Below are 21,176 nucleotides of genomic sequence, written 5' to 3'. Positions count from 1 at the left end.
CTGAGGGAGTAAGGCTTCTGCATCACTGGGAGTTTCAGCAGATGGTTTTCCAAGTCTTGTCCCCCAAGGGCTTCTTGTGGATGTCACAGAGGTGCCATCCTAGTCTCTGGGACAGGGGACTGGGGTGCAGGTCGTGAAGGCCAGTAAACACTAGCAGTGCTAGTGACATCGCAGATGCCAGGGCGACTGAGAGTGTACAGAGAGCGACCCTTCAGATCCCACGCTATCTCAGGGACGTCCCTGCAGAAGGAGGTCACAAGGACCCGGGCACCCAGAGCTGTTCTGCCAGGAAGAGGTCTCTGCTATGTGCGGGGGCAGGCTCAGGACCGCTGGAGCAGTGGGTGGACAAGGGGATGCTGCGGCGGGTCAGCTTCGGGTCGCGGGCATGGGTCAGCTTTCCGGGGTGGCGAACGGCTGGGGCTGCCAGCGAAAAGGTGGGCCAGGTCGGGGCTGCGGGCTCCGGGGACGCAGAGCTGCTCGAGATGGTGGCGTCTGTGAGTCCGGAGGCGGCGAGGGGACGCTCTCCAGGCCCTGGGGCGGAGGCCAGCAAGCCCAGCCAGGCGCCCACGCCACTCTGGCCCCTCCGCGGGCGAGCGCCCTCCGGGCCGGGGCGTGACTTCGGGCGGGTCCGCTGGGCAGCAGGGCGTGGCCAGGGCGCTGGGGGCGTGCCGGGTAGCTAGGCGTGGGCGTGGCATCCGGAGAGGTGGGCGTGGCCAGGGCGCCCAGGTCCGCCCGGGGCGGGGCGGAAGCGCACTGGGCCCGGGCCGCCGGCGGGGGTCGCGGAGAGCCGTCGGGAGGCCCCGAGGACATGGCGTCCCCGGCTGTGCGCCGCGCGCTCCTGGGCTGGGGCCTGGCGCTGTGCTGCCTGTGGTGTGCGGGCGCGGGGTGGAGGTGAGTGCGCGGGCCGGGAGTGCGGGCCGGTGCCGGGCCGCCCCGCGCCTCCTTCCGCTTTCTGTTCTGGGGCCCGCTCGGCCGCCGGCCCTCGCGTCCCTTCCGCGGCTGCAGCCTGTCCAGCCGCTAGGGGAGCGCCGGCCGTCGCGGCTAACCCGGATGATAACCGTGCAGCGGACACCAACATCGGAAGACCACTTTCTAATCTTTTCCCTGGGGTTTGGGTGAGGGTCCGGCTGAGAGCATTTCATAGTTGCACAGTGGGGGTGGAAAACGGGATTTTACCTTTCAATTAAGCATCATCGCTGTTTTGGAATAGACTTAAGAGACAACTTTGTAGTTCAGAGTCTCCAGAAAGAGTATTTTCTAAGAGCTACGTTTGCATACTTTCCCACTTGCCCTAAGGAAGTAGCCCGTGGGCAGCGCAAGTGCCACCTGCTAGGTGCTCTCCAGCGGTGTGCCCCTGGAGCCCTGCTGCTCTGTCCTCACCTGCCCGCGGAGCTAGTATCAGGAGGCAGCATTAGGGGTACAGGAAGGGCTTGGGACAATTCCTGATGGATGGAATTCAGGTGTGTTTGCTGGAAACCTTAATTTGCATTATGTGGCGCTCCGGGACTCTCACTTAACTCCTGCAACTGATGTAATTGTGCTGGTTTGGGAGAGCATGGAGTTAACGCAGACTCCAAGGGCATTTCCCAAGTACTAACTGGGCTTGAAAACGTGGGTCTTCTGTGCTAAGTGACTCTTCTCTTGAGCCTGTCTTTGTTTCTTCATGGATAGAGTAGGTCGGGTGGGTCTTTGCTCTTGCCTGGATGATAGATGGGAGATTTTGCTACAAATGTTACATAGCTCCAAACCTTGCTGCCTTTATTGTAACATACTGATGTGGACTTCCTGGAAATTGCTTCACTTTGCAGCCTCAGGTTTTGGTAGCACCAGGGCCATGAAGGCCTGACCCCTAACACCTACCCCAGCTTGGTTCTCACACTGCAGTTCCTCTCTTTTTCTTTTATGCAGAGAGGGTACATCATCAGTTCAGATTTCCACCATGATTGTGATTTCCCTACTTACTCAATAGTACACGATTATTTACAGAAGCTTGTGAAACCAGAGTTTTGAAATAAAACTAGACTCTCTGCTTCACCAATTTCTTTCTAGGTTCTTGTCTGGCAAACTTGAAGACTAAAATCCATGGACAATAACCGAAGGGAAGAGTAGACAGAGTAGGATTTATTGCAGTGAGAAGAGGTAAAACTCACGCCGTGTGGGAGGATACCTACAGCAGGGAAGTCCACTTTGGTGCTCTGGCTTCAGGACTTACTTGGTTGGGGGTTATGAACACAGACAAATCTATGTCTAACAGGCATTGAAAAATCACCAAGGGCCCTGGTTGTGTCTCTTAGCCTGGGTTTGTTTTTAAATATATATATTTTTTAAGTTGTCAATGGATGTTTATTTCTATGAGTTGCTGAGAATCAAACCCACACCTGCTAGGGAAGTGTTCTACCACTGAGCTACAATCCCAGCCCTTAGCCTGAGTTTTAATCCTTCCTGTAACGACCATTTGGTGCACTTCACCTTCTATTTTCCCACCTCTCTGGGACCAAGGAGTTGGCTGGAGTGTTCCCATAAATAGTCTTTTACATTTGGAAAACGCCTCCTCAGTCGGTGCTCCTTCATCTTTTTACTGGTTAGCCTCTAAGTGTGGACTCTGCCTTTGAATAAGACCTAAACTGGAGCCCATTGCCTGAGCATTTCTCACTGGATTCTTAACCCTACAGTGTTGCAGATTTTATGCTTAGGAGGAATTTTCCTTATCTGCCTGAGTTCAGGTGTGGTCTGTGGCAGGGTCACTACCATCTCCCCCTCTGGCTAACTTGGGTTTCTCTTCTCCACATTATTTTGGGCCTGTGTTCCTCACACAGGTAACAGGTGGTTGGCTGAGGAATGGGACATATCCTGTCCACCTAGGCCAGTCAGAGCTGCCGGTGAATTGTTTACTGAAAAAGGAAGCATGTGGGGGTCAGCACCTGGGCCCAGTTTATAGAACTGGTCCCCTAACCTCATGTTCCCACCATTCACATCTGTCCACCCCCGTCACTGGTGGAGCCGCTGATTTAGTTCACTCTGAGTCTTCCTAACTCTTGACTTGCTCTGAATCAACTGTCAGCCTGACTGCTGGCCTTTTTCACTTACATGTTTGCCAGCTGCACTTCTACTTTGATCTCTCTGCATATTGAGCCTTGTGAACATGGTCAGAGGCCTCGTCATGGTCCCTTTTGTGTGCTGCAGTGAAATACCTGTGCCAGCTACTTAGGGAGCAAAGGCTTATTTTGCTCTCAGTTCTGGAGGGTCAGGGGCATGGCTCCAGCACCCACTTAGCTCCTGCCAGGACCACAGGGCATGGCAGTGGGCACAGGGGCAGGAGGAAGGATCACGTGGCCAGAGGAGCTGAAGGGGGGGGGGCGGGCTCAGGCCCTGACACAGCCCTCATCCCTTCCTAGACCCACCTTTTAAAGGTCCTGCCACCTCCCAGCAGGGCCCCCTGGAGCCCAGGTCCCAACACACCAGTTTGAGGGGACCAACCATGGCGGGCCTCCTGCTGAAGAGCTCCGAGTGTGGGAACTGCAGCTGCACCACCCTCAGCAAAGTCAGGATTGGGTGGGCTTCTGTATTCAGGCAGGGGGAGTTTGGTGCACGTTAGGAGACACGTGAGAGGGCGTGTAAAACTTGAGAAAAACTTTGCTTTGGTGGCAAAGGAGAAGCACAGGGGACTCCTGTCCTGGAGGCTGTGATTCTGCGGGTCGGGAGGAACTGGAGGCTTTGAAAGAGGTGGTTCAAGGGCTCCATTCCTGGTGTTCCCTGTTGGCGTGGTCATTCGCTTATTGATTTGGGGGATGGTCATTCCTTAGATCTTCTGGTGCCATCCCAAAGTCTGAATTATTTCATTCCTATGATGGGCATGTGTCAAGGACAGATAAGTCTGCCTAGGTCAGGGAAGAAAGGTAATGCTGTTCCCCCTGGGATTAGGGAGGAGCAAGAAACTTGTCCATTTTAAAAATAAGTCAGTGGCAGAGCAGCAAGGGCAGGATTCACAGCCTAAGTGGACCCCAGTTACAGGTGCAGCGCCCAAACTGCATGACCTGGCGCAGCGTAACACACGCTCTAGATAACACCATGACAGGCACTGCACAGGCCGTGTTCCAGGTGACATACCTGCTGTGTGTGCACCGGCCATGCTCCAGGAGACGCACATGACGTGCTGTGCGCTGGCATGCTCTAGGTTGCCACGGTGGCTCTGCAGTAGCACCCTGTGATCACATGACAAACCTGCAGAGCAGCCTGTGAATCTGAACCCTGAATGGCATAGTGAGGGTAGCCTTCCACAAGTTGTGTTTTGTTGTTACATGAATTACAAAAAGATACCCGGTTTTCAGAATCTGATGGACTCACAAGTCATCTGTAAACGTTTCTGAACTGCTGGGGCAGGAGAAAGGTGCTTCAGGCTCAGTTGGGTCCCTGGGCAGGACCCTCCCTGGCTCACCCCTGCTCGTCCTCTTCTGTTTGTGTGTGCTTTGCCACGTGACGCTGTGTGCCACCATGCACAAGTTCTTAGAGTGCTTGTTGCCTTCTCTGTGGCTTGGGCACTCCAGGAGGTGGGGGCTTTGTTCCTGATGGTGCCCCTAGTCTCATGGGTACTTAGTGTTGAATGGATGAATTAATTTTTCTGTAACTTTAAAAATGTTACTGAAAAATAAATATTTTGTGTTTTCACAGTGGTGGCCATGAGTGGAAGAAACTAATTCTGACCCAACACTGGCCCCCAACAGTGTGCAAGGTGAGTTTTCCTGGCCCTGGATCCAAGGGACCTGGAGAGTCAGTTTGCTGCATGGGAGCTGCCTTGGGTGCCACTGGCCCACTGACCTCCAGCCTCCTGCCTGCCCCAGGGTGCTGCTCGGCAGAGCTGTGCCTGCCAGCAGGACACTGCCAGAGGGCTGGGTGCTGTGTCCCAGGGCGGCTGTGGAAGTCACAAGTGGAGTGGCTTAGAACCCCAGAAATGGGTTTGCCCGCAGTTCTGGAGCTGGAAGTTTAAGATGGGGACATGGGTCGGGTTGGTTCCCTCCAGAGGGTTCTGAGGGAGAGTTTGTTCCAGGCTGTGTCCTAGCTTCTGGTAGGGCCGCAGTTCTTGGCATCCTAGGCTCACGGATGCATCGTCCCAGTGTGCCCCCTTCATGGGCATAGGGGCTTCTCCACCTCCTGAGTCTACCAGTGGCTGTGTTTAGGGCCCACCCTAATTAAATATGACCTCACCTTATCTTGATGACATCTGCCAAGACAGGTCACAGGTAGAGCTACAGGACAGGGATGTGTCTTTGAGGGACACGGTTCAGACTTGGACTCGTCTCCTCCTTTGATGTCATTGGAAGCTGGAGACATGTCTCCCGTGGGCGGGGGGGCGCCGGAACTGTGCCTGCCCCTCTGCTGCTCTGAGTGGCACCAGCAGCGCCCTTCCCCCTCTGGCTTGAGCTCTCTGTGTCTGCGGCTCTGTCTGCTTTGGGCCTTGTGTCCCTTCAGGCGGGTTCTGTGTCCAGGCTCGTCCTGTTGGAGCTCACCAGCTGGGGCCCTGCTCCCACAGTCCCTGCCTGGCCCGTCCTCTGGCTGGGCAGCTTAGAAGCGCATCTTGTTGGTCACAGCTCAGTCACGGAAATCCATGGCATTCCCAAGCCAGCACTCACTTTGAGGACTGGGTCCTGGGCAGGCGGGTCTTGGGGCCTGCAGGCCTTTTCTGGGCTTCAGCTTCCTCAAGATTGCTTCCTGCTGTCCTCACCCAGTGACGGGAGCTCTCTCCTAGCACGTCCATGATGGCCTTGGACTGCTCCTGTCTCGGCCTTCCACTCCTGCATGGTGTCCCAGTCCCCTCCGGTGCTGTCTCTGTGGCCTAGGGTGGAACAGAGTCATGATGAGGGCGCAGGGCACAGGGTTCGGCCAGCTGGAGCCTGGCCTGCACTCCAGGCGCTGAGCAATGGCTGACAACCTTGGCTTTCTTACTGAGATCAGGATAACCTCCTGTCTTCCCCTCCTTGTGGGTTGGCTTCCGGTTTTCAATACTTATTACTTCACTAGGGTATTTATGCCTGGGAGGAAGCGTGAATGTTTGCTGCATGGGAGCTGCCTTGGGTGCCACTGGCCCACTGATAATGAGAAGAACAGAAATAGCGGTCTCGTTCTGTCCCTGAAGTCGCGGTTCTGAGGACTGGTCTGGAGCCTGCAGCTTGATTTAGTTCCTTCCCTGCAGTGAGCTTGCCGTAGATCAGCACTGGATGTACCTGGTGTTGATAGCGTACCTGTGCCTTGCTGACGTACAGTGACAGAACTTGGGGTGCTGAAGGAGCTTCACAGTGAACCAACCCTCTCCTGTGTCCTTCTCCCCAGGAAGCTGACAGCTGTCGGAACTCTCTGGACTACTGGACGATCCACGGACTATGGCAAGCATCAGACACCATGGGGCGGTGAAGAGGCAGAAGCTGATTTGAGTTCCATCTCCTCGCATCTTCACCATGTTGCGCTTGTTGTTTTTGTTAGGAGTTTATACAGTGGGCCGGATCTTTATTTAAAATGTGTTCAGCCTTTCTAACGTAACCCTAATTCCATTGTTTAGTTCTGTTGGGCTAGACTATTAACTATCTATTTTAAATATGTGCTAAGAGGTTCTAGGTACATTGTGGGGCCCCCAGATTTTAATTTTATTTCAGTGTTTCTTTGGGCCCATAATAAGTGAATGTAAGAATAAATGAATAAGTGAGAGAGAGAGAGAGAGAGAGAGAATCCATGTTGTGCTCACTCCCAGGATCTGAGCTCTCCATTCTGGGTTTGCCTGCTTTCTGCTGGAGCTCTGCGTGCACTCCTTCATGTTCGGTCCTGTGCACTCGCTTGTGCTGGACGGGGCCCCCTGGCCCATGGAGGACGGGCTGGTTTGCTCTTCCCCTCCTTCCTTGTTCTTAGTTATGGGGGTTAGTAGGAAACAAATTTGGTGGGACCTGGGCACCCATGTCTAGTTCCAGTTCCCTCCAACTCTCCAGGTCGCAATAGGCCAGCCTCTGGGATCTGGGCCTCCCCTGGACTTTGCTAGGTGCCCTCTGCTGTCCTCAGATGCCCTGTTGTGGCTGCTGCCTCTCTGAGCCTGGAATGAAAACCTACCGGGCTTTCCTCCCTCCTTCCAGCAGGCGAAGGGTGCAGGTTTCTGCAGCTCGGCATCCTGTGCTGTGCAGGGCTCCCAGGGGTCTTGAAGGTCCGCTCAGTGACCTCGTGGACAGGCTGCACTGGGCGTATGCGTTGGTGTGTCCAGAGTCAGACTTGTCCTGATAGAATACAACTCAGACGCAGGAGTGTGCGTGTGTCCCAACAGATCCAGCAAAGGGTGTCCTCGCTGGTCTTGTCATGGGCCAGGCCCTCTGTGAGCCTGCCGGTCATATCACCTCGCTGAGTGCCATCACCCTGTAGAGGGACACAGGCTGTTCTCAGGCTGTGTTTGGGCATGCCCATGCCCAGGTCAGACCCCGGAGAACCCTCTTGCTGGAAGACGGCTGGGGTGGGGCCGACTCCAAAGTGCCCCTGCTGGGTCGTTTACCGAGCTTCCCCTGCTAACAACCTGTTTGTGTTATCCCTGGGTGTTTTTAACACTCTTTCCTCTTCAAAAGTAACTCAGACTGCGATAACGGGCATCTGGGCATTCTTTGTTAAATGACTCGTGTGGGTAAAGAGTTCCCAGAGGGAATTTCTCTTTCTGTTCGCTGCAGACGTTAATGTGTGTGTTCTGATGTCGTTTCAAGCCAGGCTAATATTTCTTGTTTTGTGTCCTTTCATTTGGATCTCAAGGCCTGACAAAGGAGAAGAATGCAATCGATCGTGGCACTTCAATGTAGACGAGATTAAGGTATTAACTTTCGATTATATTTCTGCTGTGGTAAAGCATTGAACAACATTAACTCTTCTTCCCAGGTGTACCTTCCAAGTCATGTTTCAGATTCCAGGTTGAGAAAGTATTCTGTAGGATGGAACCCCGGTGATGTTTTAGTAACTATCAGTACAGAAAACAACCTCATGAGTTAAATGGAGGCCGCCTGTCTCACCCTCTGCCCTGGGTCTGAGCCGCTGCGGGAGCGAGTGTAGGAAGGTGCTCAGGCGGGCCAAGGTGGCCCTGGTGGCCCATATCGGATGCTCATCTCCAGGCCCTGGGCTCCTGGGTCAGGGCTGCATGGGTTTCTGGTTGGCGTGGGATGTGGTGTGGTGACTCCAGACAGCTGTGACCCAGGGAGCGTGCACAGGGTACTACCTAGGCCGGCCATTCTGGCCATGGTGGGACTGGTTTCCAAGTATAGACCCTGAATGAGGGATGATGCCCAGTCCACTGCAGAACTCCGGGTAAGGATTAAGTCAGAGGGCTGCAGTGTATGAGCACTGGCAGCCGAAGAGCTCTTGGACACTTGTCGTCCCTGTGGAGTGTAGAACCCTCCCCGACTCATGCATTTGTCTTTGCTTAGAGGAGCCTGCAAATCTTACGTGTAGTCGGGCACATGTCAGGTAACTGGGGGTGGTGGGGGGGCAGGGCAGGCCACAGTGTGGACCGAGAGGAGCAGGGCAGGCTTGGAGTGGCCCCTGCGTCCAAAGGGCCTGTGAAGACAGTCAGTCTGGGGGGGGAGGTTGATGAAGTAGTGCCACAGGGCTCTGTTCAGGGTCTGTGAAAGGATGCCTTCTGCACTGGGCCTGGGGCAGCTGGTGGACACTCTGCTCCCACGTGGCATCACGTCCAACTCGGCACTTGTCCCAAACCAAAGTGGCCTGGGGTGAACCATAAGTTACATTGTCACCCTGTGTCTTCTCCAGGGGGCTGGTGGTGGCTGAAGATTGAGTGGGGGGGCAGGTGAGGAGGGACTCTTTTTCTGTTTTGGCAGGGCACTTAACCACTGAACCACATCCCCAGCCCTTTTTATTTTTTTATTTTGAGAAAGGGTCTGGCTGAGTTGCTTAGGACCTTGCTAAGTGCTGAGGCTGGCTTTGAACTTGGGATCCTCCTGCCTCAGCCTCCCGAGCTGCTGGGATTACAGGCGTGGCCACGTGCCTGGCTGAGGGAACTGTCTTGATGGTGGGCAGCTCTGAGAGAAGGGGAGGCAGAAGGGTGTGTTTAGAGGGCAGGAGGCCAGTTACTGGAGCGCTGATGGGCACTGAGGGTAGTGTGGGAAATGGAGAAAGCAGTCACCCTCAATTTGTTTATAGGCTTACGGAGCCTCCGTGAACAGGCTTCTTGTCGGCATGCACTGAGGTGCCTCCGTGTCTTTTCTGGCTTGGTGTCTTCTTCTTTTAGTGCTGAGTGATAGTCGACGGTCTGGGTGCACCTGTGTAGCCTTTCGTCCATCATGCCCTTGTACGATTGCTCAGATTTTAGTCCTACACAGATCTGAAGAAACACTTTGCAGGATTACTTCACTTACCTGAGAGTTCTACATAAGCACCAGGTTGAATGTCTGAAAACGTTAGTTTACCCACTTGCCTTCTGGGCTTTGTGTTTGTCGGGTCTGGTGTAGACTGTTTTCACTTATTTTAAAAATTATGTGCAGGACCTCATGCCGGACATGAAGATATACTGGCCCGATGTCATTCACCCCTCTTCCAACCGCACCCAGTTCTGGTAAGTGGAAGCCATCCTGCCAGGCTGGGGAGCTGCTTCGTGCGCTCTGAACGGGACTCTGTGGGCGACGTGGGGAGCAGGCGGGGCGGAGGCACCTGCCTTCTGGGGCTGGGAAGCAGGAACATCCTTGATATGGAGATGACTCGTTTGGCCAGTTTGGGTGGCTTTCTCCGGTGGGGAAGAGGCGGGGGACAGCAGAATTGACCTTACAAAGGTGTTTTCTCTCCTGTGTGCTTTCATTCGCTACTTCATTTAAGACTTTTCTCCACTAAAGACAATATAAGTGAAGTACTTACATGTCTTAATCCAAATTAGTCAGGAGTGAGTATTTCTTAGGGATATTGTGCTGTTCTCTTGAAATACATTTTAAAAAGAAGACATACCTACAGATCATGACCTCACCCACGTCTGGGGAGTAGAGAAGGCGGGATCCTTGCCTGAGGCCCGGTTCACAGCACCTACCCGGCCTCCCAGGCAGAGCTTCTGTGAGCTCTCACCTGTCACCCAGGAGTGGGCGCCCCAGGCAGAAGGGCTGCAGTCAGCTCAGGATAGCTTCTAAAGTCATTGCTTTATAAAAAGATAAAATTGACATTCCTTTTATTTGCATTGTTTCAACTGAAGGTGATTCTTTTTCCCCAACATGTTTCTCTAATATGACAACCTGTGATTCAGATTATAACTAATCTTTCCCAGAAAGATTAATCAGCCTAGAAATATTTTTATGTACGATTTTCAGGGAAAAAAGAAAAGCTGAGTTTAGCAAAAGGCTTTTTGTAATGATGGAGTGAAAGAGATGACCCCCTGGCTGATGGGTCAGCCTGTCCTTCATGGAGCCACTCCCATTGAGAGTCTGGTTGCTGACTAGCTCAGGCCTCAGCACTTGTTCTGCAGCCTACATTCTAGGAAGTGGCTTCAGAATAGGTCATTACCATCGTGAGTTGAAGCAGGGAACAGGAGAAACCTCTGCATGTACTTCAGTGTGTTTCAAATGATGAACCTGGTCACTGTGCCGGTGAGTGTTCAAGTACTGGAGAGAGTCAGCCTAAAAAGAGGGAAGGTGGACTCTGGCTCATGGTTTTGGAGGTTTTGGTCCATGGTTGCATGCCCCAGTGGCTTTGGGCCTTCGGTGGCGTACATAGTACCTCACGGCAGGAGCGCTTGGCAGAGGAGGCTGCTGCTCATGTCAGCTGGGAACAGGAAGGCGGGGTCCCAGTTTCCCCTCAGAGGCACAACCTGGTGACTAGTTCCTCCCGCTAGGCCCACCTCTCTGTAAGTCCCCACCACCTCCCAGTGGCCCGCAGGCTGGGGGTGACCAAGCCTGTGATACTGGGCCGTGGGGACGTTTCAGATCTAAGCTGCAGCAGTGACTCGGTGGGCAAAACCCGGCTCTCCAGGGGAGCCCTGTGTCCTGATGGAGGAGTCAGATTTCAGTCAGATCACAAATAAACCAGCCAACAGAGAAGATGGCCTCTGTGAGCGGGTCCTGCTGCTTAGGGCAGCATGGGCAGGGTACGTGGCCTCCTCAGTGCTCTGGCACAGGCAGGTGATTACCGTCCTTCTGCAAGCTGAACGGCGAATCACCGCTCAGCCTCTGTTCCAAACAGAGGGCAGCCATGCCCCTGGTCAGCGTTCCCACTGTTGAGAGCCCCTCACACACCCGAGGGGAAGGGGTGTTCCTGTCTGCCTCCCGAGGCCTCACTCTCCCTGGCTCTGCGTCCATCAGGTGTCCCCAGCTTTCCACAGGGAAGTGTCCGGGGAGGGAGGCGTACAGAGAACGTGGTAAACCCCACCCAATCCAGCGTGCGTAGGAGGGCGTCGTGGCATTTATGGCTTGAGGTTTAGGATAGTTCCTAAGATCAGCCACCATGAAGAGCATGTGTGACAGCCCTCTACAGAGTAAGGGCTTCTGTTCTGTTTTCTGATTCTTGTAAGAAAACGAATGAGATTTAGGTCACACCCAGCTTGACCATGCAGCCTCCCGGGGGCTATGTCAGTCTGAGGGGCACCTGAGGGGTATGTGCCTCTCAGCGCTGACCGGAAGGTGATGGTGAGGGTGACCCGTAGGGCCTCTACCCCAGGCCCTGCTCTGCCCTTGGTGGGCCAGCCAAGGCATGTCCAAGGAGAGGGCAGCACCCAAGACACCTGGGATTAGTAACCAACCCTGTCGATGGTAAATGAAAGACTGTCCAGGTCTAAATGATGTGAGTGAATATTTTGAGCTACATTACTATCAATATTTTCACATATTCCTACCTCTAAGGTCGATTGAGTCAAGCTTGCTCTGAAGGTAAGAGTAGTTGACTTTTTTGACATTAATAGTCAGTGTTACTGTGCGCTGAGCACGATTTCTGCTTCTTTGCTCGCCACAGCATCCCTGTGGGACAGGCCACAGGTCATTCCATCACTCTGGTTTCTCTGCAGTTACCGTTCAGCCTCCCCTTGCTGGACCATGGAATATAGAAAGTGGAGATAGCTTGCCTGGAAACTTCTGGATGGAGAAGGCTAGTTACTCACCTGTGTCCACCCTTCCTGTGTTCAACCGCCCTGCTTTTCTCAGGTCCCAGAAGCTCGTCACCTCTATCACAGTTCTTTAAAACTCCTACTGTAGGTGAACTTTGCCACGAATGAATGCACAGATTGTGCTTCCGAAGGACTCATGTTAAGTGCTCTGTAAGTGGTGGCATAAATGTTATCTATTAAAGCTTCACGAGTTGATCCCTGATAGACCTGGGGACCTGACACCCCTTGGTCTTTCGTGCTAACCCTGGTTGTATCTGAACTGTCAAGTTGTCAGCTGTCCTCAAGGTGGGTGCACGTTCTGTTCAGCGTTTGATTGGATGGCAGTGTGGCGTGAAGGGCCCTGACCTGGGCATTGAGACGGTTCAAGGGCAGGCTCTGGGACAACCTGGTCCTGTGACCTTCAGCAGGAGACCTAGCCCCTCGAATACGCAGCTCCCATTGCTGAATGGGCAGTAGTGCTCTGCCCCGCAGTGTTGTGAGAGCCAAGTGGAGAGCGTGAGCCGTGGGGTAGACTACGGTAGAACCTCAGGAGCTGGCAGCAGCCACGTTTTTCAGGAACACAAACTGCTGCTCATCTTCGGCTTGGTCAAGCCCCTTGGCTGTGTGTGATCGTCTCCTGTGGAAGGGCTGCACCCACTGTAATGGTCAGTGGTGGCCGAGAGGGGCCTGGCGGAGCCATCCTGGGTGATGGATCTCGTGCCTTTCTCGGCCTACTGCGTAGGAGCGGGCTGTGCTGCCGTGGAGCTGCCCGGTCTGTGGCAGCAGACTGCCCACAGCTGGGTGGGCGTCTGGACAGTGGTGTTTCTTTATCTCACTTGGAGTGTTCTGCTGAGCAAGCCGATTGCTGGGGTGAGCTGCTGGGTGGCAGGAAGCAGAAGCACAGGGGGGCACCTTGGGCACGGGCCTGTTCCTGGAGCCTTGTCCCAAGCGCAGGTGAAGCAGGTGCTGATGCTGCGGATGCTGTTTGCCTTCCCGTTGGTGAGGGTGGCCCAGGTGCTGGGGCGGGTCTGAACCCTGCTCTGAACCCCCAGGAAGCATGAGTGGGAGAAGCACGGCACCTGCGCTGCCCAGCTGGACGCCCTCAACTCGGAGAGGAAGTACTTTGGGAAGAGCCTGGCTCTGTACAAGCAGGTGGACCTCAACAGGTGGGTGTGTCCTCTACAGGCTCCCAGCCTGGGCCCAGGGCACGGGTGAGTGTGGACGGTGATCTGCTGGCAGCCCCTGCCGCCCCTGAGCCTCACAGTCAGTGGCTCAGGCTGCGGCTGCCTCCCTGGGCACTGACCTGCTGTGGAGTGGCCGGTTGGCTCAGTGGGGGATGGCGAGGCAGCAGAGCTATTGCCCTGCCGTCTGAACAGCCACTTCCCGAGTGCCCAGGGAGTCTGCAGCCTGTGGGACTGGAGCGGGCAGGAGCAGCGGGCCAGAGTCCTTGAGCCCTAGAAGTACCCCAAGCCCGCGGACCTGCCCCTGCCTGCCCTTGCCTCATCCCTGGAGTCGGGGAGTGGGCTATCACCAGGCAGGAGCCAGTGAACTTGTGAGGAGGTGTGTCCTGCAGGGGCCAAGTCAGTCCACTCATTGCCAGTCTGGTCCTTGAGAGGGCTCAGGGCCAGCCCTGCCCCTCCCATCTAGACACGTATTTACTGTCCCTTATTGTGAGTGATCGTGATAAGCCAGGGACAAGTTTTGAAAAGTGACAGGACAGCGGGGGCGTGTCAGCACGGGAGCCCGGCCTGCAGAGGGCTGAGTGTGCTTCCCCTTGCTCCAACTCACCCCAAGTGGTGGAGGGCTGGGGCCTCCTGGGTCGGATCACGGCCCTTATCCATGACCCCAGGGAACTCCCCCTTGTGAGGACAGCGAGCGGCGCAGGCCACGAGGAATGAGCTGGCATCAGGCACCAGATCTAGCTGCACCCGTCTCTGGCTTCCTGGCCTTCAGACCTGGAGATACTGCTGACTTAAAGAAGGGAAAGAGGAGATTATGCAGTGTCTGCGCCGCTGCCTGCTTTCATCCGGGAGGTTTCCTTCAGACGAGATGCGTCCCAGGGCCCTTCACTCCTCAGCCATGTCCTAGGTGCTCAAATGGGATCTGTTTAGAAGATGAATAAGCTCCCCTGGTTCTTGCCTCCTCAGAGCCTGAAGGCATCACCGTCTCACACAGACAGTTTCCTGCATCTTTGGGATCAAAAACAGGGAAATCTGAATCGATGGGCCAGACCCAGGACAGGAGGGGAGACGGAGGCGTGTCGAAGGGCACGCTGTGGAGGAGTCGGAAGCTGACGGTTGCCAGAGCACAGGGCTCTAAGTGTGTGCTGGCCCTGAAGTGTGGTTGTCTGCCTCCTGGGGTCACCTTCCACGTCTCAGGGTGGATGGCTGGGCGGCCTCACGGTCTGAAAATCTGCAGTGTCCAGTGCACTCCCTAGGAGGTACCCCGCCGGCAGAGTGTCACAGATTAGCTGTGGACTTTGTCCATTTGACCTGTAGCTTCTTCTAGAGGGAGCAGTGTTCTTTTAGTAAGATCAGGACCCATGGAGGGGCCTCTGCAGAAAGAGAAAGATGTATCTGCACACGACCCGGGTCCCACCGCGGTGTGAGCTGAGGCTGGCTCTGCACCCAGGGCTTTATTCATCCAAACAGAAAAAGGAGAATAAGGAGATATTTGTCGAGTTTTTAAGTAAGGCATCTAAACAATCAAGTGGTGTCTTTTTGCAGCTTTTGAAATGTAGTAGCTTTCTGCATGTTCACATTTGCAGAAGGTAGCCCTGGAGTTTCTGGGGTAACTGGGAGGCCAGAGCTGCTGGCCCCATGCTGGGGCAGGCCTGCTGAGGGGACACATACTGGGACTGCACTGCTTTTGCAGAGAATCAGTTATAGAAAAATTACATGCTTTCCAGTTTCTCCAAGGAAAATACAAAATTTATAGCATTCATAAAATTAAGAAGTTGAAATCCAAAACAAGAACCCTTACTTTTTTTTTAATAAACCATTGCAAATTATCTTTTTGTTATAGGATATAAACAAGTTATCAGGAACTGTAGGCAGGTATCTTTGTTTTGTTTTGAACTCAGGGGCACTTAATCACTGACCACATCGCCAGCCCTTTTTATATTTTGTTATGTGACAGGGTCTTGCTAAGTTGCGTAGGGCCTTGCTAAGTTGCTGAGGCTGGTCTTGAACTCCCCATCCTCCTGCCTCAGTATCTCCCTGCCTCAGCCTCCCGAGCCTTTGGGATTATAGGTATGGCCACTGTGCCCAGCCCTATAGACAGTTTTTGATTCACTGTAACATGCGGGCGGCAGACGTGAAGCTGCAGAGCACCTGTGGGGCCACATGAGCACCTACAGGTGAAGACCTGGGGTGGACGCCCCACTGACCTTGCGCACCATGTGGGTGGACTAGGTGCCCTGTTGCCTGTCCTTCTCTCATTGCCTTTTTTCCGTGGTCACCTGTGTCAGAAGGCACTGCCCAGTGGAAATAGAACCTGAGCTGCAGAATTCACTGTCTTCCATGACCCCTTTAAAGTAGAAGAACAAGTAAAGCTAATTGCAATCATGTATTTTACTTAACTCAGTTTACCTAAGGTATTATCATTGCAACTCACAGGAAGTATTTTTAAAATCCAAGATATTTCATGCTTTCTTTTGTCGAGGGGATGCAGAAGGCACAGGGCAGGCCGTGGAATGTTTCTGTGGGCTGGGGCATTTCTAGGGCTTGGAGGACCCTTGCCTGCCACCATTTCCTGCTGGTCCTGGGAGCACTGCAGCTGGCTGAGGACAAGTCAGTCCCCAGGGAGTGCTTGGGAGGGGCCGTCTGGGACTTGGCACTGAACCTCCACAGCTTAGTCCGTTGAGTGGCTCCGTGGTGGGCTCTCTGAGGCCATGCGTCAGGACATGATTCAAGGTTGACAGGCGTGTGACATATTTAAAGACTTGGCCAGATGCAGCTTTCTGGGATAAGCCAGGATTCCAGAAGTCAGCCGCTAACCATCTTTAGAACAGGTGCCTTCTGGGAGGCTGTGGAGGGGACGATGGGGAGGCCCAGGAGTGGGAAGTGCTGTGGAGCCCTTGCATGGCTTCCGGAAGGTGCAGAAGCACCTGTACTGAGGGTGAGAGGGGCAGGGCAGCACCTCGGCAGCTGTCCCTGCAGCAGATGTAGTGCCCAGGGTCACAGATAAAGCACCCTCCTGTCTGAGTGTCTTGATTCTCTCTATGAAATAAGCTTCAGAAGGCCAAAGAAACAAGCCTGCTTTCTACAGCTCACTGTGTCTCCTTAATTTCAGCATGCTCCTGAAGTTTGGGATCAAACCCTCCGTCAATTACTACCACGTGAGTATGGCCTTCCGTCTGACCTCATGTGCACCTGCCCGGGACACCTGCGTGTTGCTCCACCCCTGAGCCACAGTCAGGCTTTAGAGTGACCCAACATGACCCTTCTCCTGTTCATGCTCTAACTAGCTTCCCCGTGATGTTTTCCTGTTTGCACACTGAGTGTGACAAAGGCTACCTAGACCAATGGTTGGGACGCATTCGTGGCCTGTGCTCGGTAGCGGTGTGCTCCACAGTCTGGGGACAGGTGGAATTTGAGTTTGAAAAAGGGACATCCATTTTTATAATACGTTATGTTTGAGAAAAAAGCATTTTTTTTTTTTTTTGTGATAGAACTGTGTGATGTAGAAATGGAAGCCTGGCCAGGTCTGAATGCCTGAAAAGGAAGGAAAGCTCTTGGTCCTGGGCTGACAGTTCTATTGGCCTGCGGCTGCATGCGCTCTACTAGGAGCTGCTGTGCTCTACAGCGGAGCAGAGTGGCTCAGCTTCGTGACAGCTGCAGCAGAGACAGACACGTCCCCTGCAGAACCTAAGGTGCTACCTCCGTCTTAGTGGCTTGCAGGCTCTTGCTTTAGGGTAGTGCTCAGATTCTTAGGTAGCCAGTGTGCTTATCAGGGTGTGGACGTTACACAGGGTAAGAGTGACTGTTCAGCAGTCTGACAGCTTGGGCCAGGGCTGGACCCTTTGCTGCTGCTGTCTCCTCTGGTCCTCCCTCCATGGAGCCCTAGGCTTGAGGAGGGTGCAGCTGCTGCGCCTTGAAGACCTCCCTGCCCAGGCAGCCGCATGGCCCTCTCGGGCCTGCTTTGGCCTCACGTTCCCGTTGACAAGGGTGGTGGGTTTTAGGTTTTTGGGCAGAACTTGGGGTTCAAAGACCCATCTGAGTGCTAAGCCTGTGAGCTCTGGGCGCTCTCTAAGGTGCAGGAAATACGCGGTGGTGACCCAGGGGTCCCTGCTGTGAGAGTGAGTCCAGTTGGCAGGCTTCCTGCTCTGTGTCCAGCATGCAGCTGGACACACACCTGTTGAGCCCTGAGAGAGCTCCCGAGCAGAGGCTGCCTAGGAAAGGTGTTTTTTTAGTTGTAGATGGACACGGTACCTTTATTTTTATGTGGTGTTAAGGATTAAACCTGCTGCCTCACAGGTGCAAGGCAAGTGCTCTGCCACTGAGCCACAATCCCAGCTCCAAAAGGTATAGTTGAAACCAAGGCACAGCATTTGTGAGCACTGGAGGAGTGTCCCAAGTGGGAGGGCCGAGGGTGGTGCTGAGGGACAGCAGGTGCCACCGCAGGGACTCAGGAGCAAGTGCACCAGGAGGGCTGCAGAGCTGGGAGCCATGTCTCTCTGCTGCTCAGCTGCCTAGAGCGGGGGGATCCAGAGAGGCGCCCTCCTGGGAGGAGTGGGGGCCTAGGCCTCTGGGACTCAGCAAGGGGCCGGGTGACTGGATCCAGCCTGGGCAGTTTGAACTTAAGGTCTCTGAAAGATCCAGGAGGAGAGCGGACAGGGAGGGAGCCGGTGGGCTGGGAAAGAAGGCATCCAACAGCAGGCAGGGGAAGGGGTGGGGAGAGCAGGGTGGCAGGGAGGGGCTTTGCACAGTGTTGGACAGGATGAGGGTCGGAAGCATCCACTGCAGAGGCGGAGCACCGAGGGCTGCAGATGGCCCTGGGAGGTGTGAGTCCCCAGAGTCAGTACAGGAGGGGGTGGGGGGTGGGGTGTCCCCAGTGTGGCAGGGCTGGGGGGTCGGAGGCCTGTAGCTGAAGGTTGAGAGGGGGGTGCTCTGAGCCAGTGCCTGTCTTCTGAAAAGGAGGTGGTTACTGGGTGGTGTGGGGAGAGGCTTGCAGAATGGGGGGGCTGGAAAGGCCTGAGGCTGCAGGGCATGGGCAGGAGCTGGCTTCAAGGGGGCTGCGGTCTGGGCGTTTGAGGAGGGGGAGAGGAGAGGCTGGGCTGGGCACAAAGGGCGGCGGGAGGGGAGTCAGCTTGCAGTAGAGAGGACTCGTGGATGAGCCCAGTCCACCATGTCCTCTCCTCAGGGAGGGGGTGTGGTCATCGTCACATCTCTCAGAGCTGAGCCAGGAGCTCTCTTGGAGAAGAAGGCCTGACGCTGCGGTTGCTTTTAGTGCGTCACACTCTGTCCTCTGCGACCTTTCCTGTTGAGACGTCATTTCTAATACACCTTTATTCAACATCAGATTGCAGATTTTAAAGATGCCCTCACCAGAGTCTATGGAGTGGTACCCAAGATCCAGTGCCTTCCACCACAGCAGGTCAGGCGTGCCGTGCTCTCTCATCCTGGCTGTCCTTACGGAGAGGACCAGGTCACTTTCCTGGCAGCTCTGTCTGCACCACAGAGTTCCCAGGGGTGGAGCCGCGTTGGTGCATGCGTGTCTGTACATGTGCTGACACATGCTACGTGTGTGTGCACACGACAGGAGCGTGCTGTGGGCACTAGTGCAGGTGCACACGTGTGTGTGTGTGTGTAGGGGGGTGTTGTGTGTGCATGCACTGCAGTGTGTTTTGGAATAACCATGTTTCTTCAGTGCCGTGCTAGAATAGGCTTTGTCCTCTTGCCACTTGCCCTGAGGAAGACATAGCTGGTGTACAGGGATGGGTGGAGTGTGGAGAAGGAAGTGAGGATTTTAGTAAGTTGAACATTTCTAAGTTAGAGAGTTTCTAAGTTTCTGTGTTGCTACTCTTAATTATTTAAACTGCAGTTTTCTGTCAGATTTATAGACAAAATTGTAGTTTCTTTCTTCAGGCAAAAAACATACGGGTTATTTTAGCAAGAGGGTAGTACGTACTATGAAGTCGTGGTTCTCTCGGGTTCTCGGTGTGGGTGTGAAGTGTGCACTTGGTCTGCCTTCCAAGGTCCCTTCCAAGCTAAGAGTGCCTTCCTTCCCGGGGGCTGCCAGGCTGGTGGGGCGTGAGGCTTAGCGGAGGAGCTGTGCTTCTGTGAGTCTCCTGTGCCTACCAGCCTTCCTCTGCTGCCGGGCTTTGCTCCTAGTCTGGCGCCTGCTTGGTTCTCAAGGCGTTTCTAAAGCTTCTGGATCCTGAAGCTGTGAAGGTGATCCGAGATCTGAATGCTGAAGCGTCTGTCATCTTTGTTTTTAGGATGAGCAGGTGCAAACCATTGGTCAGATAGAGCTGTGCTTCACCAAGGAGGACTTGCATTTGCGGAATTGCACCGAGCCAGGGGAGCAGCTGTCCCCCAAGCAAGAAGCATGGCTGGCCGAGGGGGCTGCAGCACAGGGGATGGCCATCTGTGAAGATGGCCCAGTCTTCTACCCGCCTCCAGCAAAGACCCAGCGTTGATCCCCAAATTTGGAAATATTCTGTTTTATAAAAAAAGAGATTCACAAATCACTGATTTTTAAACATGATTCCAAAGCCTTTTAAAGTGTTCTCTGCTTTTTCCTCCGGTGTCTGTGAAGTGATTTTGACCCTGCCTGGTCACCTGCACTCTGGGCTCCTCTTCTGTGGACTTAGATCTACAGCCGAGGTTGTAGTGGGCCTTGTTCCCATCAGAAGGGAATCAGACTCCATCCACTGATGCATGATTAGAAACGTCAGTGTAGCCGAGCAGTGCCCCATCCTTAGGTTGTAAGTTCTAGAACCCTGAGACGCCCCCTCCTTGGAGGTGTTCTGCTCCGCATCAGGATAAGTGAGGGTAGCGGTGCTCTGTGGAGGGTCTCTTCCTGGTGTGCTTGACTAAACTGCCTTCTGCCATATGTACTCCTGGGTCTGTCTGTCTGAATTTTTTTTTCCATTTTTTTATTTTATAATTTTTATCTGTTCTTATTAATTATACGTGACAGTAGAATATATTTTTACATATTGTACATATATGGAGTGTGACTTCTCATTCTTCTGGTTGTACATGATGGGGAGTTACGTTGGTTGTGTAATCATGTATGCACACAGGAAAGTAATGTCTGATTCATTCACTGTCTTTCCTAATCCCATTCCCCCTCCCTTCCCTTCATTCCCCTTTGTCTAATCCACTGAACTTCTATTCTCCCTGCCCGCCTTATTCTTTGTTAGCATCCACATATCAGAGAGAACATTCAGCCTTTGGTTTTTTGAGATTGGCTTATTTTGCTTAGCATAATATTCTCTAGCTCCATCCATTTACCAGCAAATGCCATGATTTCATTCTTCATCAAAGCTGACTAATATTCCATTATGTATAAATATCACATTTTCTTTATCCATTCATCTGCTGAAGGACACCTAGATTGGTTCCATAATTTAGCTATTGTGAGCTGAGCTGCTATAAAAAGTAATGTGGCTGCATCACTGCAGTATGCTGATTTTAATTCAGTGGGATAGCTGGGTTAAATGGTGGTTGCATTCCAAGTTTTCTGAGGAATCTCCCTACTGCTTTCCAGAGTGGTGGCACCAATTTTCAGTCCCACCAGCAATGTATGAGTGTGCCTTTTCCCCCACATCCTCACCAACATTTACTGTTACTTGTATTCTTGATAATTGCCATTCTGACTGGAGTGAGATGAAATCTCAGTGTAGTTTTAATTTGCATTTCTCTTCTGTTTATCTTAATCAGGTTAATATTTATTTTACACGTGGAACTTAATCTGTGCAGGTGTTAGGTATTAAAAAATATTTAATTCCTGGAACAACCATGTCAAAATAACTAGGTCTTAAAAACAGCTATGCTGATTCCTGTGAAGGCACTTACCCATTAGAAAGATTTTCAGGTTGACTCCAAAAAATAACGCTAACCCCTCTATGTCTCTAGAGATAACCCCGTCA

General features: G+C 53.4%; 1 protein-coding gene across 3 annotated transcripts; it reads left to right on the top strand.

Moving 5' to 3' along the window:
• Window positions 1–708: 708 nt before the first annotated feature.
• Window positions 709–21,139, top strand: RNASET2 (ribonuclease T2). 3 transcript variants are annotated; one of them, XM_081294540.1, is made up of 9 exons: window positions 709–891; window positions 4,669–4,729; window positions 6,325–6,377; window positions 7,768–7,825; window positions 9,507–9,577; window positions 13,129–13,242; window positions 16,370–16,415; window positions 18,599–18,673; window positions 19,518–21,139. In XM_081294540.1, the coding sequence occupies exons 1-9, from the start codon at window positions 809–811 to the stop codon at window positions 19,716–19,718; spliced, it is 762 nt and encodes a 253-aa protein (XP_081150666.1). In that variant the 5' UTR covers window positions 709–808; the 3' UTR covers window positions 19,719–21,139. The 3 variants fall into 3 exon arrangements, with proteins under 3 accessions (XP_081150666.1, XP_081150667.1, XP_081150668.1); XM_081294542.1 differs by lacking the exon at window positions 709–891 and adding an exon at window positions 2,060–2,139; XM_081294541.1 differs by lacking the exon at window positions 18,599–18,673.
• Window positions 21,140–21,176: the final 37 nt, after the last annotated feature.

This window comes from Spermophilus citellus (assembly GCF_964194105.1).
Source record: "Spermophilus citellus genome assembly, chromosome: 5".
Classification (NCBI taxonomy): Eukaryota; Metazoa; Chordata; class Mammalia; order Rodentia; family Sciuridae; genus Spermophilus; species Spermophilus citellus.
The sequence above is the reverse complement of the archived record's forward strand: the minus strand, read 5'-3'. Positions and strand labels throughout refer to the sequence as shown.